Consider the following 27,798-nt stretch of genomic DNA (forward strand, 5'->3'; position numbering starts at 1 on the left):
ATTATTTAACCCCTAAAATACTAAACTATCCCTACCACTAAACCCAAGTCTAACCCTACAAATAGCCCTGAAAAGGGCTTTTTGCGTGGCATTACCCCAAAGTAAACTGCTCTATTGCCAGCCCTTAAAAGGGCTTTTTGCGGGCCATTGCCCTAAAGTAATCAGCTCTTTTACCAGCCCTTAAAAGGGCTTTTGGTGGGGCTTTGTCACAAAGTAAACTGCTCTTTTGCATCTAATCTAAATCCCCCTACACCGGCCCTACCTATAATAAATGTATTAACCCCTAATTTAATCCCCCTACACCGTCGCCAGCTATATTAACTATATTAACCCTAATTATATGAGGGTTAATATAGTTATTATATTATATATATTAACTATATTAACCCTAATTATATTAGGGTTAATATAGTTAATATCGTTATTATAGTATCTAAATATTAAGTATAATAACCCTATCTAACTCTAACATCCCTAACTAAACTCTTATTAAAATAAATATAATATTAATATTATTAATGAAAATATTCCTATTTAAATCTAAATACTTACCTATAAAATAAACCCTAAGATAGCTACAATGTAATTAATAATTACATTGTAGCTATTTTAGGGTTTATATTTATTTTACAGGTAACTTGGTATTTATTTTAACTAGGTACAATAGCTATTAAATAGTTAATAACTATTTAATAGCTACCTAGTTAAAATAATTACCAATTTACCAGTAAAATAAATCCTAAGCTAAGTTACAAATACACCTACACTATCAATAAATTAAATAAACTACAAATATCTAAACTAAAATACAATAAAATAATCTAAAATAAATTACAAAAAAAACCAAACACTAATTTACAAAAAATAAAAAAATATATTACAAGATTTTTAAGCTAATTACACCTATTCTAAGCCCCTAATAAAATAATAAAGCCCCCCAAAATAAAAAAATTTCCCTGCCCTATTCTAAATTAAAAAAGTTCAAAGCTCTTTTACCTTACCAGCCCTTAAAAGGGCTTTTTGCGGGGCATGCCCCAAAGAAAACTGCTCTTTTGCCTGTAAAGATAAACACAATACCACCCCCCAACATTACAACCCACCACCCACATACCCCTATTCTAAACCCACCCAAACCCCCCTTAAATAAACCTAACACTACCCCCCTGAAGATCTCCCTACCTTGTCTTCACCCAGCCGAGCAGAACTCTTCATCCGATCCGGGCGATGTCTTCAATCAAGCTGCAGAGAAGTCTTCTTCCATCCGGTGATGTCTTCAAGCAAAGCGGCATCTTCAATCTTCTTTCTTCGCTCCTCCGCCGCGGAGCATCCATCCGGCACGACGACTTCCCGACGAATGAGGTACCTTTTAAATGGCATCCGTCAAATTCCGATTGGCTGATAGGATTCTATCAGCCAATCGGAATTAAGGTAGAAAAATCTGATTGGTTGATTGAATCAGCCAATCGGATTCAAGTTTAATCCGATTGGCTGAACCAATCAGCCAATCGGATTGAACTTGAATCTGATTGGCTGATTCAATTGTAGCTATTGAACTTGAATCTGATTGGCTGATTCAATTGCAGCTATCTTAGGGTTTATTTTATAGGTAAGTATTTGGATTTAAATAGGAATATTTTCATTAATAATATTAATATTATATTTATTTTAATAAGAGTTTAGTTAGGGATGTTAGATAGGGTTATTATACTTAATATATATATATAATATAATAACTATATTAACCCTAATATAATTAGGGTTAATATAGTTAGTATAGCTTGCGGCGATGTAGGGGGATTAAATTAGGGGTTAATATTTTTAAAATAGATGGCAGCTGGGTAGATGTCGGCGGGGTAGATGTAGATGGCGGCGCGGTAGATGTCGGCGGGGTAGATGGCGGCGGGGTAGCTAAGTTAGATGGCGGCGGTTTAGCGGTTAATAACTTTATTAGGTAGCGGCGGGGTCCGGGAGCGGCGGTTTAGGGGTTAAACACTTTATTGGGGATCGCGGACCGCGGTTGACAGGTAGATAGACATTGCGCATGCATTAGGTGTTCGGAATTGTTTGCGCATGCGCTACATGTGAACGAGCATGGATTGTCAATGACGATTTCTTAGTGAACGCATGCACAGTTTGATCGCGTTACGTGTGCAAAAAGGGGCTGGACGCCACGGGGTATGAGCTAGAATTCGTTAAGGGCAATGTCAATCAAATTAGATACGAGGGACAAGATGGCGGGCGGAGGAAGAAAGTAAGCGAAGTAGGTTTATAAATCCTTTGATTATGGTTTTAGACTTAAATTATAAAAAAATTATGAATTAAACTAACGTATATTTTAGGTAATTAACAAGATGAGGAAGAGTGGTGAACGTGACTTGACATTCACTTTAATCTTTACACCATCTGGAGACAAAAACCTTCAAGTAATCCTCTGCACTGTTTGTGCATAATCAAGGCGACAACCATCACAGCCTGTTTGGGAAGTTAATACCCCAAATTTCTGCACAAAGTTTTTACCTAACACCACCAAGAGACTTTAATTCACCAGTACAAACACTGGTTTGTTTTTGTGCTAAAATAAAGGAGATTTTATTTGCACTAATCACTGGCATTTGCTTCATTTATTTATTTCATTAAAAGGCATCTACCACACCCCTGAGAGGGGAAGCCTGTTACTCAACTGCTTTCTAACAGGGATATTTTATTTCTTGAAAAGAAATACCTTAACTGGCACCACACAGAAGCCAATCATCTTTGATTTCTAAATACTACCATACTCTACAGAGGAGAAGCAAAGACGCTACACAGAATTCTCAGACTAAAAGACAAAAAGGTGAGCCACAAAAAAGTTTTTTTATACCCTGCTGTTGTAAATCAGTTCATTTGTGTTACACCTTAAAACTGTGCTCCCCTTTATGTTACTCCCTTTCTACAAGCGCTATAGTCTGGTACCCCCTAGATACTATCCATGTGTGTGTATATATATATATATATATATATATATATATATATATATATATATATATATATATATATATTTCTTTCATGTAATTAGCAAGAGTCCATGAGCTAGTGACGTATGGGATATACATTCCTACCAGGAGGGGCAAAGTTTCCCAAACCTCAAAATGCCTATAAATACACCCCTCACCACACCCACAAATCAGTTTTTACAAACTTTGCCTCCTTTGGAGGTGGTGAAGTAAGTTTGTGCTAGATTCTACGTTGATATGCGCTCCGCAGCAGGTTGGAGCCCGGTTTTCCTCTCAGCGTGCAGTGAATGTCAGAGGGATGTGAGGAGAGTATTGCCTGTTTGAATTCAATGATCTCCTACGGGGTCTATTTCATGGGTTCTCTGTTATCGGTCGTAGAGATTCATCTCTTACCTCCCTTTTCAGATCGACGATATACTCTTATATATACCATTACCTCTGCTGATTCTCGTTTCAGTACTGGTTTGGCTTTCTACAACATGTAGATGAGTGTCCTGTGGTAAGTAAGTCTTATTTTCTGTGACACTCTAAAGCTATGGTTGGGCACTTTTTTATAAAATTCTAAATATATGTATTCAAACATTTATTTGCCTTGACTCAGGATGTTCAACATTTCCTTATTTCTCCAACATAGGTGTGTCCGGTCCACGGCGTCATCCTTACTTGTGGGATATTCTCTTCCCCAACAGGAAATGGCAAAGAGCCCAGCAAAGCTGGTCACATGATCCCTCCTAGGCTCCGCCTACCCCAGTCATTCTCTTTGCCGTTGTACAGGCAACATCTCCACGGAGATGGCTTAGAGTTTTTTAGTGTTTAACTGTAGTTTTTATTATTCAATCAAGAGTTTGTTATTTTGAAATAGTGCTGGTATGTACTATTTACTCAGAAACAGAAAAGAGACGAAGATTTCTGTTTGTATGAGGAAAATGATTTTAGCAACCGTCACTAAAATCCATGGCTGTTCCACACAGGACTGTTGAGAGCAATTAACTTCAGTTGGGGGAACAGTGAGCAGTCTCTTGCTGCTTGAGGTATGACACATTCTAACAAGACGATGTAATGCTGGAAGCTGTCATTTTCCCTATGGGATCCGGTAAGCCATGTTTATTAAGATCGTAAATAAGGGCTTCACAAGGGCTTATTAAGACTGTAGACTTTTTCTGGGCTAAATCGATTCATTATTAACACATATTTAGCCTTGAGGAATCATTTATTCTGGGTATTTTGATATAATAATATCGGCAGGCACTGTTTTAGACACCTTATTCTTTAGGGGCTTTCCCAAATCATAGGCAGAGCCTCATTTTCGCGCCGGTGTTGCGCACTTGTTTTTGAGAGGCATGACATGCAGTCGCATGTGAGAGGAGCTCTGATACTTAGAAAAGACTTTCTGAAGGCGTCATTTGGTATCGTATTCCCCTTTGGGCTTGGTTGGGTCTCAGCAAAGCAGATACCAGGGACTGTAAAGGGGTTAAAGTTAAAAACGGCTCCGGTTCCGTTATTTTAAGGGTTAAAGCTTCCAAATTTGGTGTGCAATACTTTTAAGGCTTTAAGACACTGTGGTGAAAATTTTGGTGAATTTTGAACAATTCCTTCATGTTTTTTCGCAATTGCAGTAATAAAGTGTGTTCAGTTTAAAATTTAAAGTGACAGTAACGGTTTTATTTTAAAACGTTTTTTGTACTTTGTTATCAAGTTTATGCCTGTTTAACATGTCTGAACTACCAGATAGACTGTGTTCTGAATGTGGGGAAGCCAGAATTCCTATTCATTTAAATAAATGTGATTTATGTGACAATGACAATGATGCCCAAGATGATTCCTCAAGTGAGGGGAGTAAGCATGGTACTGCATCATTCCCTCCTTCGTCTACACGAGTCTTGCCCACTCAGGAGGCCCCTAGTACATCTAGCGCGCCAATACTCCTTACTATGCAACAATTAACGGCTGTAATGGATAATTCTGTCAAAAACATTTTAGCCAAAATGAACACTTATCAGCGTAAGCGCGACTGCTCTGTTTTAGATACTGAAGAGCATGACGACGCTGATAATAATGGTTCTGAAGGGCCCCTAACCCAGTCTGATGGGGCCAGGGAGGTTTTGTCTGAGGGAGAAATTACTGATTCAGGGAACATTTCTCAACAAGCTGAACCTGATGTGATTACGTTTAAATTTAAGTTGGAACATCTCCGCATTCTGCTTAAGGAGGTATTATCCACTCTGGATGATTGTGACAAGTTGGTCATCCCAGAGAAACTATGTAAAATGGACAAGTTCCTAGAGGTCCCGGGGCTCCCAGAAGCTTTTCCTATACCCAAGCGGGTGGCGGACATTGTTAATAAAGAATGGGAAAGGCCCGGTATTCCTTTCGTCCCTCCCCCCATATTTAAAAAATTGTTTCCTATGGTCGACCCCAGAAAGGACTTATGGCAGACAGTCCCCAAGGTCGAGGGAGCGGTTTCCACTTTAAACAAACGCACCACTATACCCATAGAGGATAGTTGTGCTTTCAAAGATCCTATGGATAAAAAATTAGAAGGTTTACTTAAAAAGATGTTTGTTCAGCAGGGTTACCTTCTACAACCAATTTCATGCATTGTCCCTGTAGCTACAGCCGCATGTTTCTGGTTCAATGAGCTGATAAAGGCGGTCGATAGTGATTCTCCTCCTTATGAGGAGATTATGGACAGAATCAATGCTCTCAAATTGGCTAATTCTTTCACCCTAGACGCCACTTTGCAATTGGCTAGGTTAGCGGCTAAGAATTCTGGGTTTGCTATTGTGGCGCGCAGAGCGCTTTGGTTGAAATCTTGGTCAGCTGATGCGTCTTCCAAGAACAAGCTACTTAACATTCCTTTCAAGGGGAAAACGCTGTTTGGCCCTGACTTGAAAGAGATTATCTCTGATATCACTGGGGGTAAGGGCCACGCCCTTCCTCAGGATCGGCCTTTCAAGGCAAAAAATAAACCTAATTTTCGTCCCTTTCGTAGAAATGGACCAGCCCAAAGTGCTATGTCCTCTAAGCAAGAGGGTAATACTTCTCAAGCCAAGCCAGCTTGGAGACCAATGCAAGGCTGGAACAAGGGAAAGCAGGCCAAGAAACCTGCCACTGCTACCAAGACAGCATGAAATGTTGGCCCCCGATCCGGGACCGGATCTGGTGGGGGGCAGACTCTCTCTCTTCGCTCAGGCTTGGGCAAGAGATGTTCTGGATCCTTGGGCGCTAGAAATAGTCTCCCAAGGTTATCTTCTGGAATTCAAGGGGCTTCCCCCAAGGGGGAGGTTCCACAGGTCTCTGTTGTCTTCAGACCACATAAAAAGACAGGCATTCTTACATTGTGTAGAAGACCTGTTAAAAATGGGAGTGATTCATCCTGTTCCATTAAGAGAACAAGGGATGGGGTTCTACTCCAATCTGTTCATAGTTCCCAAAAAAGAGGGAACGTTCAGACCAATCTTAGATCTCAAGATCTTAAACAAGTTTCTCAAGGTTCCATCGTTCAAGATGGAAACCATTCGAACTATTCTTCCTTCCATCCAGGAAGGTCAATTCATGACCACAGTGGATTTAAAGGATGCGTATCTACATATTCCTATCCACAAGGAACATCATCGGTTCCTAAGGTTCGCATTCCTGGACAAGCATTACCAGTTCGTGGCGCTTCCTTTCGGATTAGCCACTGCTCCAAGGATTTTCACAAAGGTACTAGGGTCCCTTCTAGCTGTGCTAAGACCAAGGGGCATTGCTGTAGTACCTTACTTGGACGACATTCTGATTCAAGCGTCGTCCCTTCCTCAAGCAAAGGCTCACACGGACATTGTCCTGGCCTTTCTCAGATCTCACGGATGGAAAGTGAACGTGGAAAAGAGTTCTCTATCTCCGTCAACAAGGGTTCCCTTCTTGGGAACAATAATAGACTCCTTAGAAATGAGGATTTTTCTGACAGAGGCCAGAAAAACAAGACTTCTAGACTCTTGTCGGATACTTCATTCCGTTCCTCTTCCTTCCATAGCGCAGTGCATGGAAGTGATCGGTTTGATGGTAGCGGCAATGGACATAGTTCCTTTTGCGCGCATTCATCTAAGACCATTACAACTGTGCATGCTCAGTCAGTGGAATGGGGACTCTACAGACTTGTCTCCGAAGATACAAGTAAATCAGAGGACCAGAGAATCACTCCGTTGGTGGCTGTCCCTGGACAACCTGTCACAAGGGATGACATTCCGCAGACCGGAGTGGGTCATCGTCACGACCGACGCCAGTCTGATGGGCTGGGGCGCGGTCTGGGGATCCCTGAAAGCTCAGGGTCTTTGGTCTCGGGAAGAATCTCTTCTACCGATAAATATTCTGGAACTGAGAGCGATATTCAATGCTCTCAAGGCTTGGCCTCAGCTAGCGAGGGCCAAGTTCATACGGTTTCAATCAGACAACATGACAACTGTTGCGTACATCAACCATCAGGGGGGAACAAGGAGTTCCCTAGCGATGGAAGAAGTGACCAAAATCATTCTATGGGCGGAGTCTCACTCCTGCCACCTGTCTGCTATCCACATCCCAGGAGTGGAAAATTGGGAAGCGGATTTTCTGAGTCGTCAGACATTGCATCCGGGGGAGTGGGAACTCCATCCGGAAATCTTTGCCCAAGTCACTCAGCTGTGGGGCATTCCAGACATGGATCTGATGGCCTCTCGTCAGAACTTCAAAGTTCCTTGCTACGGGTCCAGATCCAGGGATCCCAAGGCGGCTCTAGTGGATGCACTAGTAGCACCTTGGACCTTCAAACTAGCTTATGTGTTCCCGCCGTTTCCTCTCATCCCCAGGCTGGTAGCCAGGATCAATCAGGAGAGGGCGTCGGTGATCTTGATAGCTCCTGCGTGGCCACGCAGGACTTGGTATGCAGATCTGGTGACTATGTCATCGGCTCCACCTTGGAAGCTACCTTTGAGACGAGACCTTCTTGTTCAGGGTCCGTTCGAACATCCGAATCTGGTTTCACTCCAGCTGACTGCTTGGAGATTGAACGCTTGATCTTATCGAAGCGAGGGTTCTCAGATTCTGTTATCGATACTCTTGTTCAGGCCAGAAAGCCTGTAACTAGAAAGATTTACCACAAAATTTGGAAAAAATATATCTGTTGGTGTGAATCTAAAGGATTCCCTTGGGACAAGGTTAAGATTCCTAAGATTCTATCCTTCCTTCAAGAAGGATTGGAAAAAGGATTATCTGCTAGTTCCCTGAAGGGACAGATTTCTGCCTTGTCTGTGTTACTTCACAAAAAGCTGGCAGCTGTGCCAGATGTTCAAGCCTTTGTTCAGGCTCTGGTTAGAATTAAGCCTGTTTACAAACCTTTGACTCCTCCTTGGAGTCTCAACTTAGTTCTTTCAGTTCTTCAGGGGGTTCCGTTTGAACCCTTACATTCCGTTGATATTAAGTTATTATCTTGGAAAGTTTTGTTTTTAGTTGCAATTTCTTCTGCTAGAAGAGTTTCAGAATTATCTGCTCTGCAGTGTTCTCCTCCTTATCTGGTGTTCCATGCAGATAAGGTGGTTTTACGTACTAAACCTGGTTTTCTTCCAAAAGTTGTTTCTAACAAAAACATTAACCAGGAGATTATCGTACCTTCTCTGTGTCCGAAACCAGTTTCAAAGAAGGAACGTTTGTTGCACAATTTGGATGTTGTTCGCGCTCTAAAATTCTATTTAGATGCTACAAAGGATTTTAGACAAACATCTTCCTTGTTTGTTGTTTATTCCGGTAAAAGGAGAGGTCAAAAAGCAACTTCTACCTCTCTCTCTTTTTGGATTAAAAGCATCATCAGATTGGCTTACGAGACTGCCGGACGGCAGCCTCCCGAAAGAATCACGGCTCATTCCACTAGGGCTGTGGCTTCCACATGGGCCTTCAAGAACGAGGCTTCTGTTGATCAGATATGTAGGGCAGCGACTTGGTCTTCACTGCACACTTTTACCAAATTTTACAAGTTTGATACTTTTGCTTCTTCTGAGGCTATTTTTGGGAGAAAGGTTTTGCAAGCCGTGGTGCCTTCCATTTAGGTGACCTGATTTGCTCCCTCCCTTCATCCGTGTCCTAAAGCTTTGGTATTGGTTCCCACAAGTAAGGATGACGCCGTGGACCGGACACACCTATGTTGGAGAAAACAGAATTTATGTTTACCTGATAAATTACTTTCTCCAACGGTGTGTCCGGTCCACGGCCCGCCCTGGTTTTTTTAATCAGGTCTGATAATTTATTTTCTTTAACTACAGTCACCACGGTACCATATGGTTTCTCCTATGCAAATATTCCTCCTTAACGTCGGTCGAATGACTGGGGTAGGCGGAGCCTAGGAGGGATCATGTGACCAGCTTTGCTGGGCTCTTTGCCATTTCCTGTTGGGGAAGAGAATATCCCACAAGTAAGGATGACGCCGTGGACCGGACACACCGTTGGAGAAAGTAATTTATCAGGTAAACATAAATTCTGTTTTCAGGCAGTCAGTTTCATATTTGGGATAATGCATTTGAATATATCATTTTTATCTTACCTTAAAATTTGACTTTTTCCCTGTGGGCTGTTAGGCTCGCGGGGGCTGAAAATGCTTCATTTTATTGCGTCATTCTTGGCGCGAAATTTTTTTTCTATTTCCGGCGTCATACGTGTTGCCGGAAGTTGCGTCATTTTTGACGTTTTTCGCGCCAAAAATGTTGGCGTTCCGGATGTGGCGTCATTTTTGGCGCTAATAGCATTTAGGCGCCAAATATTGTGGGCGTCAAATTTGTCTCCACTTTATTTAAGTCTCATTATTTGTTGCTTCTGGTTGCTAGAAGCTTGTTCACTGGCATTTTTTCCCATTCCTGAAACTGTCATTTAAGGAATTTGATCAATTTTGCTTTATATGTTGTTTTTTCTATTACATATTGCAAGATGTCCCACGTTGCAACTGAGTGAGAAGATACTACTGGAAAATCGCTGCCTGGTGCTGGAACTACCAAAGCTAAGTGTATCTGCTGTAAACTTTTGGTAGTTGTTCCTCCAGCTGTTGTTTGTATTAAATGTCATGACAAACTTGTTAATGCAGAAAATATTTCCTTTAGTAAAGTACCATTACCTGTTGCAGTTCCATCAACATCTAATGTTCAGAGTGTTCCTGATAACATAAGAGATTTTGTTTCTGAATCCATTAAGAAGGCTATGTCTGTTATTCCTCCTTCTGGTAAACATAAAAAGTCTTTTAAAACTTCTCTTTATACAGATGAATTTTTAAATGAACATCATCATTCTGATTCTAATTATTCTTCTGATACAGAGGATTCTGTCTCAGAGGTTGATGCTGATAAATCGTCATATTTATTTAAAATGGAATTTATCCGTTCTTTACTTAAAGAAGTCCTAATTGCATTAGAAATTGAGGATTCTGGTCCTCTTGATACTAAATCTAAACGTTTAGACAAGGTCTTTAGATCTCCTGTGGTTATTCCAGAAGTTTTTCCTGTTCCTGGTGCTATTTCTGAAGTAATTTCCGGAGAATGGAAAAATTTGGGTAATTCATTTACTCCTTCTAAACGTTTTAAGCAATTATATCCTGTACCGTCCGACAGATTAGAGTTTTGGGACAAAATCCCTAAAGTTGATGGGGCTATTTCTACCCTTGCTAAACGTACTACTATTCCTACGGCAGATGGTACTTCCTTTAAGGATCCTTTAGATAGGAAAATTGAATCCTTTCTAAGAAAAGCTTATCTGTGTTCAGGTAATCTTCTTAGACCTGCTATATCATTGGCTGATGTTGCTGCAGCTTCAACTTTTTGGTTGGAAACTTTAGCGCAACAAGTAACAGATCATGATTCTCATAATATTATTATTCTTCTTCAACATGCTAATAATTTTATCTGTGATGCCATTTTTGATATTATCAGAGTTGATGTCAGGTTTATGTCTATAGCTATTTTAGCTAGAAGAATTTTATGGCTTAAAACTTGGAATGCTGATATGTCTTCTAAATCAACTCTACTTTCCCTTTCTTTCCAGGGTAATAAATTATTTGGTTCTCAGTTGGAGTCTATTATCTCAACTGTTACTGGTGGGAAAGGAACTTTTTTACCACAGGATAAAAAAATCTAAAGGTAAAAACAGGGCTAATAATCGTTTTCGTTCCTTTCGTTTCAGCAAAGAACAAAAGCCTGATCCTTCATCCTCAGGAGCAGTTTCAGTTTGGAAACCATCTCCAGTCTGGAATAAATCCAAGCCTTCTAGAAAAGCAAAGCCAGCTTCTAAGTCCACATGAAGGTGCGGCCCTCATTCCAGCTCAGCTGGTAGGGGGCAGATTACGTTTTTTCAAAGAAATTTGGATCAATTCTGTTCACAATCTTTGGATTCAGAACATTGTTTCAGAAGGGTACAGAATTGGTTTCAAGATAAGACCTCCTGCAAAGAGATTTTTTCTTTCCCGTGTCCCAGTAAACTCAGTGAAAGCTCAAGCATTTCTGAAATGTGTTTCAGATCTAGAGTTGGCTGGAGTAATTATGCCAGTTCCAGTTCTGGAACAGGGGCTGGGGTTTTATTCGAATCTCTTCATTGTACCCAAGAAGGAGAATTCCTTCAGACCAGTTCTGGATCTAAAAATATTGAATCGTTATGTAAGGATACCAACATTCAAAATGGTAACTGTAAGGACTATATTGCCTTTTGTTCAGCAAGGGCATTATATGTCTACAATAGATTTACAGGATGCATATCTGCATATTCCGATTCATCCAGCTCACAATCAGTTCCTGAGATTCTCTTTCCTGGACAAGCATTACCAGTTTGTGGCTCTGCCGTTTGGCCTAGCTACAGCTCCAAGAATTTTTACAAAGGTTCTCGGTGCCCTTCTGTCTGTAATCAGAGAACAGGGTATTGTGGTATTTCCTTATTTGGACGATATCTTGGTACTTGCTCAGTCTTCACATTTAGCAGAATCTCATACGAATCGACTTGTGTTGTTTCTTCAAGATCATGGTTGGAGGATCAATTCACTAAAAAGTTCATTGATTCCTCAGTCACGGGTAACCTTTTTGGGTTTCCAGATAGATTCAGTGTCCATGACTCTGTCTTTGACAGACAAGAGACGTCTAAAATTGATTTCAGCTTGTCGAAACTTTCAGTCACAATCATTCCCTTCGGTAGCCTTATGCATGGAAATTCTAGGTCTTATGACTTTTGCATCGGACGCGATCCCCTTTGCTCGTTTTCACATGCGACCTCTTCAGCTCTGTATGCTGAATCAATGGTGCAGGGATTACACAAAGATATCTCAATTAATATCTTTAAAACCGATTGTCCGACATTCTCTGACGTGGTGGACAGATCACCATCGTTTAATTCAGGGGGCTTCTTTTGTTCTTCCGACCTGGACTATAATCTCAACAGATGCAAGTCTTACAGGTGGGGGTCTCTGACGGCACAAGGGGTTTGGGAATCTCAGGAGGTGAGATTACCGATCAATATTTTGGAACTCCGTGCAATTTTCAGAGCTCTTCAGTCTTGGCCTCTTCTGAAGAGAGAGTCGTTCATTTGTTTTCAGACAGACAATGTCACAACTGTGGCATACATCAATCATCAAGGAGGGACTCACAGTCCTCTGGCTATGAAAGAAGTATCTCGAATTCTGGTTTGGGCGGAATCCAGCTCCTGTCTAATCTCTGCGGTTCATATCCCAGGTATAGACAATTGGGAAGCGGATTATCTCAGTCGCCAAACGTTGCATCCGGGCGAATGGTCTCTTCACCCAGAGGTATTTCTTCAGATTGTTCAAATGTGGGAACTCCCAGAAATAGATCTGATGGCCTCTCATCTAAACAAGAAACTTCCCAGGTATCTGTCCAGATCCCGGGATCCTCAGGCGGAGGCAGTGGATGCTTTATCACTTCCTTGGAAGTATCATCCTGCCTATATCTTTCCGCCTCTAGTTCTTCTTCCAAGAGTAATCTCCAAGATTCTGAAGGAATGCTCGTTTGTTCTGCTGGTAGCTCCAGCATGGCCTCACAGGTTTTGGTATGCGGATCTTGTCCGCATGGCCTCTTGCCAGCCGTGGACTCTTCCGTTAAGACCAGACCTTCTGTCACAAGGTCCTTTCTTCCATCAGGATCTCAAATCCTTAAATTTAAAGGTATGGAGATTGAACGCTTGATTCTTGGTCAAAGAGGTTTCTCTGACTCTGTGATTAATACTATGTTACAGGCTCGTAAATCTGTATCTAGAGAGATATATTATAGAGTCTGGAAGACTTATATTTCTTGGTGTCTTTCTCATCATTTTTCCTGGCATTCTTTTAGAATTCCGAGAATTTTACAGTTTCTTCAGGATGGTTTAGATAAAGGTTTGTCCGCAAGTTCCTTGAAAGGACAAATCTCTGCTCTTTCTGTTCTTTTTCACAGAAAGATTGCTAATCTTCCTGATATTCATTGTTTTGTACAAGCTTTGGTTCGTATAAAACCTGTCATTAAGTCAATTTCTCCTCCTTGGAGTTTGAATTTGGTTCTGAGGGCTCTTCAAGCTCCTCCTTTTGAACCCATGCATTCATTGGACATTAAATTACTTTCTTGGAAAGATTTGTTCCTTTTGGCCATCTCTTCTGCCAGAAGAGTCTCTGAATTATCTGCTCTTTCTTGTGAGTCTCCTTTTTTGATTTTTCATCAGGATAAGGCGGTGTTGCGAACTTCTTTTGAATTTTTACCTATGGTTGTGAATTCCAACAACATTAGTAGAGAGATTGTGGTTCCTTCATTATGTCCTAATCCTAAGAATTCTAAGGAGAAATCGTTGCATTCTTTGGATGTTGTTAGAGCTTTGAAATATTATGTTGAGGCTACTAAGTCTTTCCGTAAGACTTCTAGTCTATTTGTCATCTTTTCCGGTTCTAGGAAAGGTCAGAAAGCTTCTGCCATTTCTTTGGCATCTTGGTTGAAATCCTTAATTCACCATGCTTATGTCAATTCGGGTAAAACTCCACCTCAAAGGATTACAGCTCATTCTACTAGGTCAGTTTCTACTTCCTGGGCGTTTAGGAATGAGGCTTCGGTTGATCAGATTTGCAAAGCAGCAACTTGGTCCTCTTTGCATACTTTTACTAAATTCTACCATTTTGATGTGTTTTCTTCTTCTGAAGCAGTTTTTGGTAGAAAAGTACTTCAGGCAGCGGTTTCAGTTTGAATCTTCTGCTTATGTTTTCATTAAACTTTATTTTGGGTGTGGATTATTTTCAGCAGGAATTGGCTGTCTTTATTTTATCCCTCCCTCTCTAGTGACTCTTGCGTGGAAAGATCCACATCTTGGGTAATCATTATCCCATACGTCACTAGCTCATGGACTCTTGCTAATTACATGAAAGAAAACATAATTTATGTAAGAACTTACCTGATAAATTCATTTCTTTCATATTAGCAAAAGTCCATGAGGCCCACCCTTTTTGTGGTGGTTATGATTTTTTTGTATAAAGCACCACAATTCCAATTCCTTATTTTATATGCTTTCGCACTTTTTTTATCACCCCACTTCTTGGCTGTTCGTTAAACTGATTTGTGGGTGTGGTGAGGGGTGTATTTATAGGCATTTTGAGGTTTGGGAAACTTTGCCCCTCCTGGTAGGAATGTATACCCCATACGTCACTAGCTCATGGACTCTTGCTAATATGAAAGAAATGAATTTATCAGGTAAGGTCTTACATAAATTATGTTATGTGTGTATATATATATATATATATATATATATATATATATATATATATATATATATAGATAGATAGATAGATAGATAGACATACTCATTGCTAGTGAAGACCAAGGCTCGGCACATCTCCTTAGAGATAAAGACTTGAGCCTTTGTCACATAGAGGTCAAAGAAGTACTAAACAAAGTTTTGAACCTTTTATCCATTTTAAAAGGTGACCTTTAACTTAAAACACTGCTGTCCCTTTCTTGGCAAACTTTAAAGTTACTTCCTGTTAACCAAACTGCCCTGTAAGCTACTCAGGTACAAGCTTGTATCTGTCATTCAATACAGTCTTTGACTAATGAAGTGTGTGTTGTTTTATTTCTTTTTTTCTTAAAGTTTTGTTCAGTATATATTATTTACCTAGTCTCAACATTCCAGTGTTTTTAAATGTTTATTTTCAAACAATAGCATGCTCCTGCACCTGTAATATTGTTTGTTGACTTGACCTTGATCCTGAGACACAGGTGCACTCTTCCACCCATAGAATAACACTACAATGTGTTAATGTCTCAATTTACAATTGATGTGCTAAACACTGTTTTGTATCTCTAAAAAATTATTTACTTCTACATATGCTTACTATAAAGTTATTTTTAAATGTACTATATTGCCTACCAGACCATGCTGTGGGTTTGAATTGAAATCAGCTTGTATTTTTTTAAATTGGTAGTTTAATATGAAACACGCCAATATTAAACATGTCTTTTAAATAAAAAAAATTAAAGAAATTGACAAAAAGCTTTGTCATTTTCATAATTCTCACACTGAGACATATAATGGGTTTTAAGCTTTTACTTTATGGAATTTAAAACTGTGCTCCCCTAGAAATATTTCTTTCATCAGGTGGGGATAGTCCACGAGTCATGACAAATTGAAAGGATGCAAAAGACACACCTACATACCAGATATTAAAACCCCTCCCATTTCCCCTGAATCCTCAGTCATTCTTTTTCTATTTGATGAAGTGATGTGAATCCTGAAGTGCTGGTTTACTTGTCGTTGAGAGGGGTTGCATTTTAGCTAATTAGTGCTGACTTGTGAAGAACTCCACGGGAGTGAGCATAATGTTATCTATATGGCACTCATGAATTAGCAGTATCTTTCTGTGAAAAGCTATAAAAATGCACTGAGATAATGGCAGCCTACATGGGTCTTAGCAACAGGCAGAAATTTATAGGTTTAAAGGTTATAAAGTATATTAATATAACGTTGTTCAAAGCTTGGGAATGGGTAGTAAAGGCGTTATCTATCTATCTTTCTATTTTTGGAGTAGACTGTCCCTTAAAAGAATATATTAATTCTACTATTAATGAATTGTTAGTTGTTATGCCTCCAGTTATTAAGCCCACATGCATGCAAGGATTGGAAGTTGATTCTACTTTGGCCTTTAGCTTATCAGGATGTTCTCTTAGGAGCGGCCCCTTCTAAATTCCCCATGAATAATAGGGGTGCCTATAAAGCTGAGAATTCTTCTTCTGAGGATGTTGTTTTTTTTTTGTTTGTTTTTTAAGTCTTAGGAACCTGTCATTGTGGTAGAGGATGTATACTTTAATTTCAGGCTTGAGCATATTCATACTTTATTAGGGGAAGTTTTATTTGGTTTTGAAGTACAGGATATTCCTGCTACAGTTAAGCCACAAATTTTAAGGCAACCCTCAAGCAACCTTCTTCTCTTTTCCAGTGTCTGATTCAGTTTCTTAACTCATTGCTATGGAATGGCAGAAGCCAGGTATTCCTGTTGTATCATCTGATAAGTTAAAAACTATGTTCCCTCTCCCTTCTGCTAATACAACAATGTGGGTATCTATTCCTAAGGTGAATGTAGCTATTTTCTTCATAAATGGAAAGAGTCCACAGCTGCATTCATTACTTTTGGGAAATAAGAACCTGGCCACCAGGAGGAGGCAAAGACACCCCAGCCAAAGGATTAAATACTCCTCCCACTCCCCTCATTCCCCAGTCATTCTTTGCCTTTCGTCCCAGGAGGTTGGCAGAGAAGTGTCAGAAGTTTTTTATGGGACGGGAGTTTTAAGTAATCCTGTCAGTCTCTCAGTGAGGGCTTGGATGAAAGTTAGAGTCCGGAGATGCAGGGAGAGTCTTTCTGCAAAACAATCCCGACTCATATTTACAACTCCACAAGCAATCGGCGTTGAAGAACTTCACTTCGCTGCTTGCTTTCTTCTCTCAAGTCCATGGCAGAGGCGATGCTACTATCCATCACATGCAGGTATTTCTGTTCTTCTTAGGCGTTAACCTTCGGGTTGCCTCTCATTTAATTTTATCCGGTTAGGATGAATTTTATTTTTTACTTTTAGGTTTCCTTCGGGAACTTACTCTGGGATCGATACTCGCTGTTTACTTCTGCTGAAGTTTGTTTGGGACATGTTTGTCAGTTTTTTCTTCCTCCCTCTCATAGGTTGGATTTAGGCAGCTCGACAGTTATGACCCTGGCTACAGGCTGGTCCTGCTTGGGTTCAGATCTTCTGTCTCAAGTCATATTCAGACACGTGGCGCCTGTTCTACCTGGCTGGTCAGGTTTAGGCACCGAGTGCTCACAATATTATTTGTGATCCCTGTTATTTTATGTTACAAGTTTCCGTTATGCTTTCTTGAGTGGACTTGCGGGTCTGTGCGGCTCACAGGATTGTTTCAGTCCTTCATAGCCGTCCATCTGGTGACTGGGTCAGTGAATTTCGCTGCGTCACTCTCTGTTGCGTCCAATGTCCTCGGGACCTAGAGTATTCCTTCCCACTTGTTTGGAAGGTGGAGGGTTTAGCTCCTTTTTTCTGCCGGTCTGGATGGTTTTGCCTCCGGCTCCAGGAATTGTTATTGAGACCTTTTTGGACTATGTCCGTTTCTCCTTGTGGATCGGGTCACCTTCTGGGGACCTGGATTTCCCTTCGGGAGTTGGTTGTTCCCTTTTAGGGACATTAGACAGTGTGGTGTCTCTGGACTTGTTTAGGGGTCCCTTCCCGGAGTCGGGAATGCTCTGCATCTCCTTTTTGGGTAGAAGAGGTCCTAGTGGCTTTTCCACTCATATGGTTCGTGCCATCTGTTGTGGCATCCCTACCCATGTTTTTCTGTCCTCTGATTTCATATCTGAGGTGATGTAGAGACTTGCTGTACTCTGTTCGGGTGACTTGTCCTCACTGTTCCCCTTGTTCTTGGAGTTTGTGGTGTTGTTTGGACGCCTGTTAGACTCTAGAGTCTTTATAAGGCCTTGTGAGGCTTTAGCTCTTTGGAGTGGGCTCCTGCAAGGGGTGGTCTCTTCCCTTTTGGGTCGGGACTTGCTTGGGATTCTTGCTCTTGTTATCTGGGATACTCTGGATTTTCCCCTGTGGGTCTGTTTTTATATCAGATGGGGTATTTAAGTTCCTGGAATGTTGTTTATTATAAACATTTGTGGGGCTCAAGCTTCTGGCCTGGTTCTGCCGGTTCGCGAGTGTTTCACTCTGCGTTGTCTCGTGTGGATCCCGCTGTGGGTTGTTACCGGACCTTTATGATTTTAGGACTGGTTCGGGGTACTCCAGTTTCCAGGGTACTTGGGCTTAGCCTTTGATCTGGCTGTTATGTTTTACAACTTGGCCAGATTTCCTGAGAGCCAGAGCTCTTTGGGGCTAGTCTTGTGTTGGACACTACGGTTCCCTTGGCACAGCCAACTGGTGTGACCTGATGGTGGGCTTTGCTGCCTAGCAAGAGGACGGTTTGCAGTTGCTCAGCTGTAGCTATTGCACCTTGCATGTATGTTTGCAAGTTGTTTTTTTTAAGGGGTTCTTTCCGTGTTCGTCAGTGGCGTGGCCTTGAGTTTTCTCGGTTCAGCCTCCGGCTTCATGTCTTATGGGCAGGTGCTTATTGATGCTCTCTTTTCAGGGGGTTAGTTGCCCTCCTTTAAAAGGTATGGTTCCTATTTTAGTGGCCTCTCCTGTGTACGGGAGGTTGGAACCGATGTTTTATCTGGTTCGTGGAATGGCCTGGTCTTTGAGTTGTTCCTTTCCATCTGGGGAGCTGCTGGCTCTACGTTGAGACTTTAGTTGGGTGGTTTTGCTAGATCTCATTGGGTCTAAAACCTGTTCGACTGTTTCTAAGGAGGAGTATTTGGGTTGGCACTGGAGCTCTGTTGGAGTGGCTGTGTCCATTCTTCCGCTCTCTTGGGGGCTGGTCTTGGGGTCTCTTTTGTTCCCCCTGCTTTCAGATCTGCCGTTGCTTGGGCTTGTCCGGCTAGGTGTAGGATCTAAGATCTGTTGCTCATCCTCAGGTCTTGGGGATGCCAGTTGACCTTTTTTTGAAGTTCTCTGCTTCTCCCATTTTTGGGATCTGTGAGTAGGTTGGGCGGCTTGGATTGCCCTGAAGTGTGCCCCTCTGTCTTGGAGGTTTGGCAATCTGATATTTTGTTCGGCCATTCTTTCCTTACGGATAGTATATTCGTCTTTGTCTTCCTACGGATGGCAGAGTGTCGCTGTACTCAGATATTTACCTTTCTGGGTTTGCTACACATATTGTTTCTGTTATTAGTTTTTGAGTTCTGACGGTTTGAGGACTTCGTCTTCAGCTATCTTTTTCGGTGCTGTTGCACGATGTTTGGGAGATGTTTTCTTCTCCTTGCTGATGCCTGATTTTGCACCTTGTGGTTCTGTTTAGTCTGGGTATCGTCTCACCTTGTTCTCAGGACCCATTTGGGTCTCTGTGGGCTTGGCTTACTTTTAAAGGGGATTTCTCCAACATAGGTGTGTCCGGTCCACGGCGTCATCCTTACTTGTGGGATATTCTCTTCCCCAACAGGAAATGGCAAAGAGCCCAGCAAAGCTGGTCACATGATCCCTCCTAGGCTCCGCCTACCCCAGTCATTCTCTTTGCCGTTGTACAGGCAACATCTCCACGGAGATGGCTTAGAGTTTTTTAGTGTTTAACTGCACACTTTTACCAAATTTTACAAGTTTGATACTTTTGCTTCTTCTGAGGCTATTTTTGGGAGAAAGGTTTTGCAAGCCGTGGTGCCTTCCATTTAGGTGACCTGATTTGCTCCCTCCCTTCATCCGTGTCCTAAAGCTTTGGTATTGGTTCCCACAAGTAAGGATGACGCCGTGGACCGGACACACCTATGTTGGAGAAAACAGAATTTATGTTTACCTGATAAATTACTTTCTCCAACGGTGTGTCCGGTCCACGGCCCGCCCTGGTTTTTTAATCAGGTCTGATAATTTATTTTCTTTAACTACAGTCACCACGGTACCATATGGTTTCTCCTATGCAAATATTCCTCCTTAACGTCGGTCGAATGACTGGGGTAGGCGGAGCCTAGGAGGGATCATGTGACCAGCTTTGCTGGGCTCTTTGCCATTTCCTGTTGGGGAAGAGAATATCCCACAAGTAAGGATGACGCCGTGGACCGGACACACCGTTGGAGAAAGTAATTTATCAGGTAAACATAAATTCTGTTTTTCCTTTATGGGATCTTGCTGTACACTTTGGGTATTCCTGTGGTTCCTCCTTGTCCTCTCCCTTTTGGGGAATTTGGCTGTTACTACTGGTGCTAGTAAGGGTTGTGTGGGGACCGACTGCTGGGCGACGGTCTCTCCTAGAGGAGTATTGGCTCAGTGAGTCTGATTTTGCTGTCTCTAGTTAGGCCTTTGGACTATCTGTGGGTCAGTGTCCTTTGGGCCTTTCTATTTTTATTTCCGGCTTCGGATGAAGCGGGGTGTGGTTGGGTTATGTTTTTTCATGCTTGGTGCCTTCAGAATGGGCTGCCTTTTGTATCCTCCTATTTTTGCATTCAGTGTCCTCTGTAGCTTGGGTATTGTTTTCCCATAAGTAATGAATGCAGCTGTGGACTCTTTCCATTTATGAAGAAAAACATAAATTATGCTTACCTGATCATTTTTCTTCAGATGGAAAGAGTCCACAGCTCCCCGCCTGTGTTTTTTAGGTAAGCATAATTTATGTTTTCTTTCCTAAGATATGGTGAGTCCACAGGATCATCAATTACTGTTGGGAATATCACTCCTAGCCAGCAGGAGTAGGCAAAGATCACCACAGCAAAGCTGTTAAGTATCACTTCCCTTCCAAACAATCCCCAGTCATTCTCTTTGCCTTCGGTGCAAGGAGGAGGTGAAGTTTTGGTGTCTGAAGATTTTCTACAATCATGATTCTTTCTACAGGTATTCTACCATTCCTTTAGAAGATAGTACTTTTTTTTTTTAAGGATCCCATAGATAAAAAGCTTGAAGGCTTTCATAGAAGGTCTTTTCAGCTTGCAGGCTTTATAATTAGGCCTGCTGTCAGTGTCGCCTGTGTAGCTGCTTTTATTGCACTTTGGAGTAACAACCTTTTAGAATGAATATCTAGGGAAACCGCTCTTGATGAGATCCAGGATCGCTTAAATGTCCTGTGAATTACAAACTGGTTTATTTGTGATGCAGCTGTGGAAGTGGTTTGTATTAAAGGGATGTTAAACAGTGCACCTATAGTAAAAGCAAATATATTAAATCAAAGTAAACATAAAAAGAAACATCATGTAAAAGACAGCAAACAACTTATTTGTTTTCTTGCAAAATGAACACTTAGAATTTCTCATCATAGCCCCTGGCCACAGAGAGATAAGGGAGCAGACATTTTTGCCACTTCTGAGCATGATCACGGTATCTCTAGCAATATTGGAATAGTAAACCAACTCATGTTAGTCTAGGAATTTTAAGACAAGTTATAAATTCCCTGTTGGGCTGTGACAGGAAGTAATGGGACCTGCACAAATGAAGTTAAAAATTAAGAAATCAAAAGTGAAATCATTTTAAAATGATGAGGAATACATATTGCAATGATTTATGTTAAGTATAACCTAATGCTTTTTTTATTACAATAAAGAAACAGATTGTTTAACATCCCTTTAATCTAAATAATACTATTTTAGCCAGAGGAGCTTTATGTCTCAAATCTTTGTTTGCTGATATGGTTTCTAAATGCAGGGTTCAGGATTTTAATTAATTTTAGCAATCTAAGAATCAAATAGCTTCTTCCTCTGCTTAGAGTTCAGATTACCCCAAAACTTTCCAAAAATCTACCCCAGCCTCCAAGTGAACATAAAGGTTCCCCCCCCCAATTCCAGACCAGTATCACTCGCCAGTCTCTTCACCCAAGGGAGTGATCTCTGAGTCAGGAGTTTTTTTACTTTTTTTTTTGACTGAGTTTTTTTTTTAAATAGAGTTTTTTTATTGAGGCAATCGAGTAAAAGCATGGTTACAGAATGCACAGTCACAGACTCTATATAACAAAGTCCAAGGGACGATACACATGCCATCATATATAAAGCCATAAATAAAGGAAAAAAACAATCAATGCAAATAACATAAGTAACTTCAATTGGATGAGAGAAATAAAAGTGTAATGTCCTAAGTCTGTATGTGACCTGTTAGGCCTCATTTTCTGTGCACACAATGAAGCATTTAGTTGACGGGGAAATATAGAGGTGTAGGCGTATACGGCTGAGAGACTCAGCGTTGGGACAAGGTAAAAGGTTTAAAAAAAGCTGAGGAAAGGAAGGAGAAAGGGAAAAGAGAGGGGAAAAAAGGGGGGGGGGGAGTTTGTTATAAGATGACATGAGTGATACCTGGGCCTATCATTCTGGGTATACTTCATTTCAAGGTGTCCAAGTTTCAAAGTAGAAGTGCACTCTATCAAAGACCTTGTGTGGGAACAACTCCATTTGTCTAATGTACTGTACAATGGAGATAATATTAGAGAAAGCTGGGGGGTTTCTACTTTTCCACACCCTAGCTATTGCCAACTTAGTGGCCATGAGTAGATAGATTGTAAGAGCCTTTTGGGGTGGGGTTAATTTAGGCATGTTCATTTGGAGGAGACAAACATCCGGGGTGTGGGTATCTTAATTTGTATCTGATTGAAGATTGAGGAGAGTTCTGACCATAATGGTTGTATTTTGGGGCAAAACCACCATATATGAGAAGTGGTGCCTACGTATCCACAATCTCTCCAACACAAGGGGGAATGGGTACCGTGAATCTTATGCAAGGTACTGGGGATTAGATGCCATCTGACTAGGATTTTATAGTTAAGTTCCCAAAGGGTGGCGCAATGTAGAAGTCTTTTGGTAACTACTATCTCTCTGTACCAAGCGTCGGCATCGGCTGTGAAGTTCAAGTCCCGTTCCCAAGAGAGAAATTGGGCTATTTTATTGTCACAGTGAGGTTCTAGAAGAAGGCTTTAATTATATGTCGGGGTTCTTTTGACTATGGGGGCTTGAAGCCACTTTTGTTCCCATTGCGTGAGATCTCTAAGATTGTGTTTGGGGTAACCCCAGGATCTTAGGAGGGAGCTGAGGTGATAGGCTTCAAATTGAGTTCTAGGAGGTATCTGAAACTTTTGACATAGTGGAGGATGTGATCCATATAGCATGCTCGTAAAACTCAGTAATACAGGTGATGCTGCCAAGCTTCTATGTGAGAGTCCGGTAGACATAGGAGGGCACTGGCTAAGGTGAGAGCAGGGGAGGGATGGGTGGAGCAATATAAGGATGGTGTCTGACTTGGTCCCAAAATCGAAGAGTATTCTGTATAATAGGATGGGTAATTGCTAAACTTTTCCTATGATGTGCGGCTATCCAGGGGAGATCTGAGAGATGCAGACCTGGGGGAGAAGAGAGTTCTTCATTCCATGCCAGCATGGCATTTGTTGCTGTGTATTCCAACTGAATTGGTGGGAGAGCCGGGCAGCGTTATAGTAAAGGATAATACTGGGGAAAGCTAAACCTCCCTTTCGTATCAGTCTTTGTAGGGTCTGTCTAGATGTTCTGGGTCGTTTACCTCCCCATATATAGTCAGTAATGATACTCTGAAATTTATTAAGTGTTGGCCTAGAGATATTAAGGGGGATACTTCTAAAAAGGTAAACTAATTTGGGTAAAAAGGACATTTTGATAGCGGCAATTCATCCAGTCCAAGATATCTCTTTGAACTCCTAGGAGTGCAATAGTTTTCTAAATTCAGGTAATCTGTCTGTGAAGTTTTTAGAGATAGTGAGAAAAAGGGTCTGCACTGTACAGAGTATTTTTAAAGATTGGGAGTTCCAGATGAATTTATATAGGTGTTGTAGGGGGTTAGCTCTTTAGGGGGGATGTTAATATGGAGGGCTTTGGGTTTTGGAATCCAAATTAATAAGGGAGATGGGGCGATAGCTTCCACAGTCTTCTGGGTTTTTCCCTGATTTTAAAATTTTAACTATTGTGGCCTCCAAAAATTCTGTTCGGAAAGAGCCCTTGAGCATCACTTCATTGAACATCCTGCATAGTACAGTAGCAATCAAAGTTTGGACAGTTTTATAGAAACGACTAGTAAAGCCATCCGGGCCTGGTGATTTACAGAGTTTCAAGGTCTTAATGCTCTTCTATACTTCTTCTAGGGAAATTGGGGCGCTAAGAGCAGAGTGGTCATCTAAAGGTAGTTGGGGTAGGTGGAGGGTATTTAAAAATGTACGAACTTCTTTTGTCACAAGGGGAGTGTTATTAGAGTTAGCTTCTATATAGTACAGAGTATGGTAGTATGATTTAAATCTTAAATATCTTTTGGAGAGGATACTTGAGTATGTTTAGATGTTTTAATGGAAGATATTTTTGATTGGGCTGTGCGATGTCTTAGCTTGACAGCTAATAGGGAGGAAGCTTTATTAGCTTTACAATAGAAGATCTGTTTAAATCTCTCCAGGGTGGACTGAACTCTCTGAAATTCTAGGTCTTTAATTTGTTTTGTAAGGGCTTCAATTTTGTCATTCAGTGTGTTTGAATAGGATGTATGTAGTTGGTTAAGTAACAATCTCAATTGGGTAGTGAGTACGGATAGAGGAGCGCCCTGTTTTTTGCGATTAATCGCTTCTTAATTAAGTGTCCCCTTAGGTAGGCTTTCATTGATGCCCAAAGGATCTCCACCAAGGTTTGCGTATTGTCATTAAAATTCAGGAACTCTGAGATGGTCTCCTGAAGTTCAAGCTTTCCAATGGGGTTCGTGATCAACCAGTCATTAAAGTCATTAAGAGGCCGGGGGGGGGGTAAAGTTAGTGAGGTGAGGACCAAGTGATAATGTCAGAGAATCATGGTCTGACCATGTGATCGGAGAGATTTTAGTGTTATATGATCAAAAGCTCGAGAACTTGTAAAAAAATAGTCAATACGGGTATGGGATTTATGAGGGGAGGAGAAGAAGGTGAACTCCTTATCATTGGGGTGAAGTGATCTCCAAACATCGTAAAAATCACACTTGCGAATACGTTTCTGGAAAGTATCTGATAGGGAATGGGTGGATCTGTCCAATGAGCAGACTTTTGGTCCTAATCTATCACGGGCAGGGTCTCATATTAAGTTGAAATCACCCCCAAGATTAATTCCCTCTGCTTCACAGCCGATACCGACCTCAGCAATTTCCTGAGGAACCGGACCTGTTTAGAATTGGGGGCATATGCATTTACTAGGGTTACTAGAGTGTCGTTTAGGTTGCAGATCAAAATAATAAAACGGGCCTGAGGGTCACATTCCGTATAAATGGGTACATATTTGACATTGACACTGAAAAATATGGCTACTCCTCTGGCTTTAGATTGGAAAGAGGCCTCAATAACAGTGGGACATTTTTTGTAGGTTCGTGTGACATTTTTGTTTTTTAATCGTTGATCTTTTTTATCATCAATTTTTAGTAAACTACAAAATCGGAATCTTTCTTCCAGAAATGTATTTGGATTGGGGTCAACAGTTCCAACAGCTCATACACACTCACACACCCATCCATCTGCATCCACAGCGGGACCCTTTGGAGGTGAGGACATACTTTCACAATTAGTACTTAGCTAGAATGCATGTATGCATATATGTATTTTTATGATATGTAAAGTTTGTTAACTAAGGGAGTTTTTCAAAAGGCAGGGCACTGTTAAGCACTTAAACAGTTTATGGAAGTTGTACCAAAGTTAGGAGTTTTTTGCTTATCAAGATGTTTCTGTTGCATTTTCTTGTGACAGCACACAAAGCAGGAGATCTAACCCACTTCAAGAAAGGCAGAAGGTTCATGTGCTTTTAGATGAGGAAAACCCTCCTGCTTTTTTTTTTTTTTTTTTTTTTTTTAACATTTATGCTTGGGGAAGTCTCATTTTCCTTCTACTACTGAAATTATTCTCTCAGTGTAGCTTTGCACTTTTTCTGCTTCATTCATGTGAACTGCATTGGTGCTACAATGCCCCCTTCTGCAAAGCTTTTCTAGTACAGTGCTGCCCAAGTACCCCTCCCTTAAATTTTCGATTCGGCTTTAACCTTTCCTACAGTATGTATCTCGCTCCAGCTCTGTGTATTGAGTTCTCCTACATCCACTTTATTATGCATTATCGGCCTTTGGGATAACGATTAAATAGTGGATTCACACTACATATAAACTCTACCATTAAAACATGCTCCATCTCCTCTAATGTGAGTACAAACTAAAGAATTCTCCTTCATATTTTTTTTTTTCTAGATTGGCATATAAGTTTTCACATTTGTACAGACATTTACGCCATTGCAGCCAAAAGCTCATAGAATATAGATAACTTTTACTTTTTGGCAGCTAAGGAATAAGTCAACTAAATTTCTCCAAGTGGTATTCCCAAGTAATAACATAAATATGTCCAAAATTCTACTTCATGTGTTGTCACCCCAAACTTGAAATTGATTTTTCAGTTTTTTTCTTCTCCATGAGTTGACTTCAATCAATCTTTTAGCTTAATAATAAAATAAATCTGTGTTGTAAAAATTGCTACTATCTAAAACAGAGTATTATCTGGAGAGCAGGTTTTCAGAGATATAAAAATATTTTATATTGTAAACTTTAAGTTTGCACTACTGTATATATCCTCTCTATAATAATAATTTATTTGCACTGTTTTAGCTCCTGCCTCAACAAACCCATTTGTCTCACCCTCTGTTGCCACGGCAGTAAACCCATTCCAGACCAATGGCCGAATACCTCCAGGTGAGAAATGGATATGTTGCATATGCTTTTTCCTTTATATTATAGTTTGACTTCTTTGGTACCTTAGCATCTTTAAATTTATTAATGGCTATTTACATATTAGTTGTGAGTAAATTAATTGATTTGAATAAAATCTGTGTTTAGTTCTAATAACTAACATTTATTAACAGTAAAACATTAATCCGTAAAACTTAACTATCAAAATAGATAAATGTTGAAATTGGTGGTTGAAAAAATTGAAGATCAGTGTAAGAAAACATATCCTTCTTATAGTCCTTGGTTATGAAACCTGCTTTTCTTTCATGTAATTGGCAAGAGTCCATGAGCTAGTGACATATGGGGGATATACAATCCTACCAGGAGGGGCAAAGTTTCCCAAACCTCAAAATGCCTACAAATACACCCCTCACCACACCCACAATTCAGTTTTACAAACTTTGCCTCCTATGGAGGTGGTGAAAGTAAGTTTGTGCTAAGATTTCTACGTTGCTATGCGCTTCTCAGCATTGTTGAAGCCCGATTCCTCTCAGAGTACAGCGAATGTCAGAGGGACGTGAAGGGAGTATCATCTATTGAATACAATGATTTCTCTAACGGGGGTCTATTTCATGGGTTCTCTGTTATCGGTCATAGAGATTCATCTCCTATCTCCCTTTTCAGATCGACAATATACTCTCAATCTACCATTACCTCTACTAATAACTGTTTTAGTACTGGTTTGGCTATCTGCTATATGTGGATGAGTGTCTTTTGGTAAGTATGTTTTTTATTTCTTAAGATACCTCAGCTATGGTTTGGCACTTTATGCATTTATATAAAGTTCTAAATATATGTATTGTACTTATATTTGCCATGAGTCAGGTTCATGTATTTCCTTCAGCAGACTGTCAGTTTCATATTTGGGGAATTTAAACATTTTAAGAAATGTATTTCTTACCTGGGGTTTAGACTTTTTTCAATTGACTACTTTCTTGCTATTGCGGGTATTAGGCCCGCGGGTGCGTCTAATGCTAAACTTTATTGCGTCATTCTTGGCGCGAATTTTTTGGCGCGGA

At 40.7% G+C, this 27,798-nt stretch overlaps 1 protein-coding gene and 1 long non-coding RNA gene across 7 annotated transcripts in view; both read left to right on the plus strand.

Moving 5' to 3' along the window:
• The window catches only part of AGFG1 (ArfGAP with FG repeats 1), a gene marked incomplete in the record, with an annotated part of 358,154 nt that overhangs the window by 252,402 nt on the left and 77,954 nt on the right, over window positions 1-27,798 (plus strand). For 4 of the 6 annotated variants that reach the window (XM_053709849.1, XM_053709844.1, XM_053709847.1 and 1 more), the window contains 2 exon segments: window positions 25,440-25,558; window positions 26,660-26,743. In XM_053709849.1, the coding sequence (XP_053565824.1) occupies window positions 25,440-25,558; window positions 26,660-26,743 (203 nt within the window). 6 annotated transcript variants of the gene reach the window in all.
• LOC128656126 (uncharacterized) lies at window positions 767-2,602 on the plus strand. The gene is made up of 2 exons (XR_008401975.1): window positions 767-1,359; window positions 2,340-2,602. It is a non-coding gene; the product is annotated as an uncharacterized LOC128656126 (long non-coding RNA).

The sequence above is a fragment of the Bombina bombina genome, chromosome 4 (genome assembly GCF_027579735.1).
Source record: "Bombina bombina isolate aBomBom1 chromosome 4, aBomBom1.pri, whole genome shotgun sequence".
Lineage (NCBI taxonomy): Eukaryota > Metazoa > Chordata > Amphibia > Anura > Bombinatoridae > Bombina > Bombina bombina.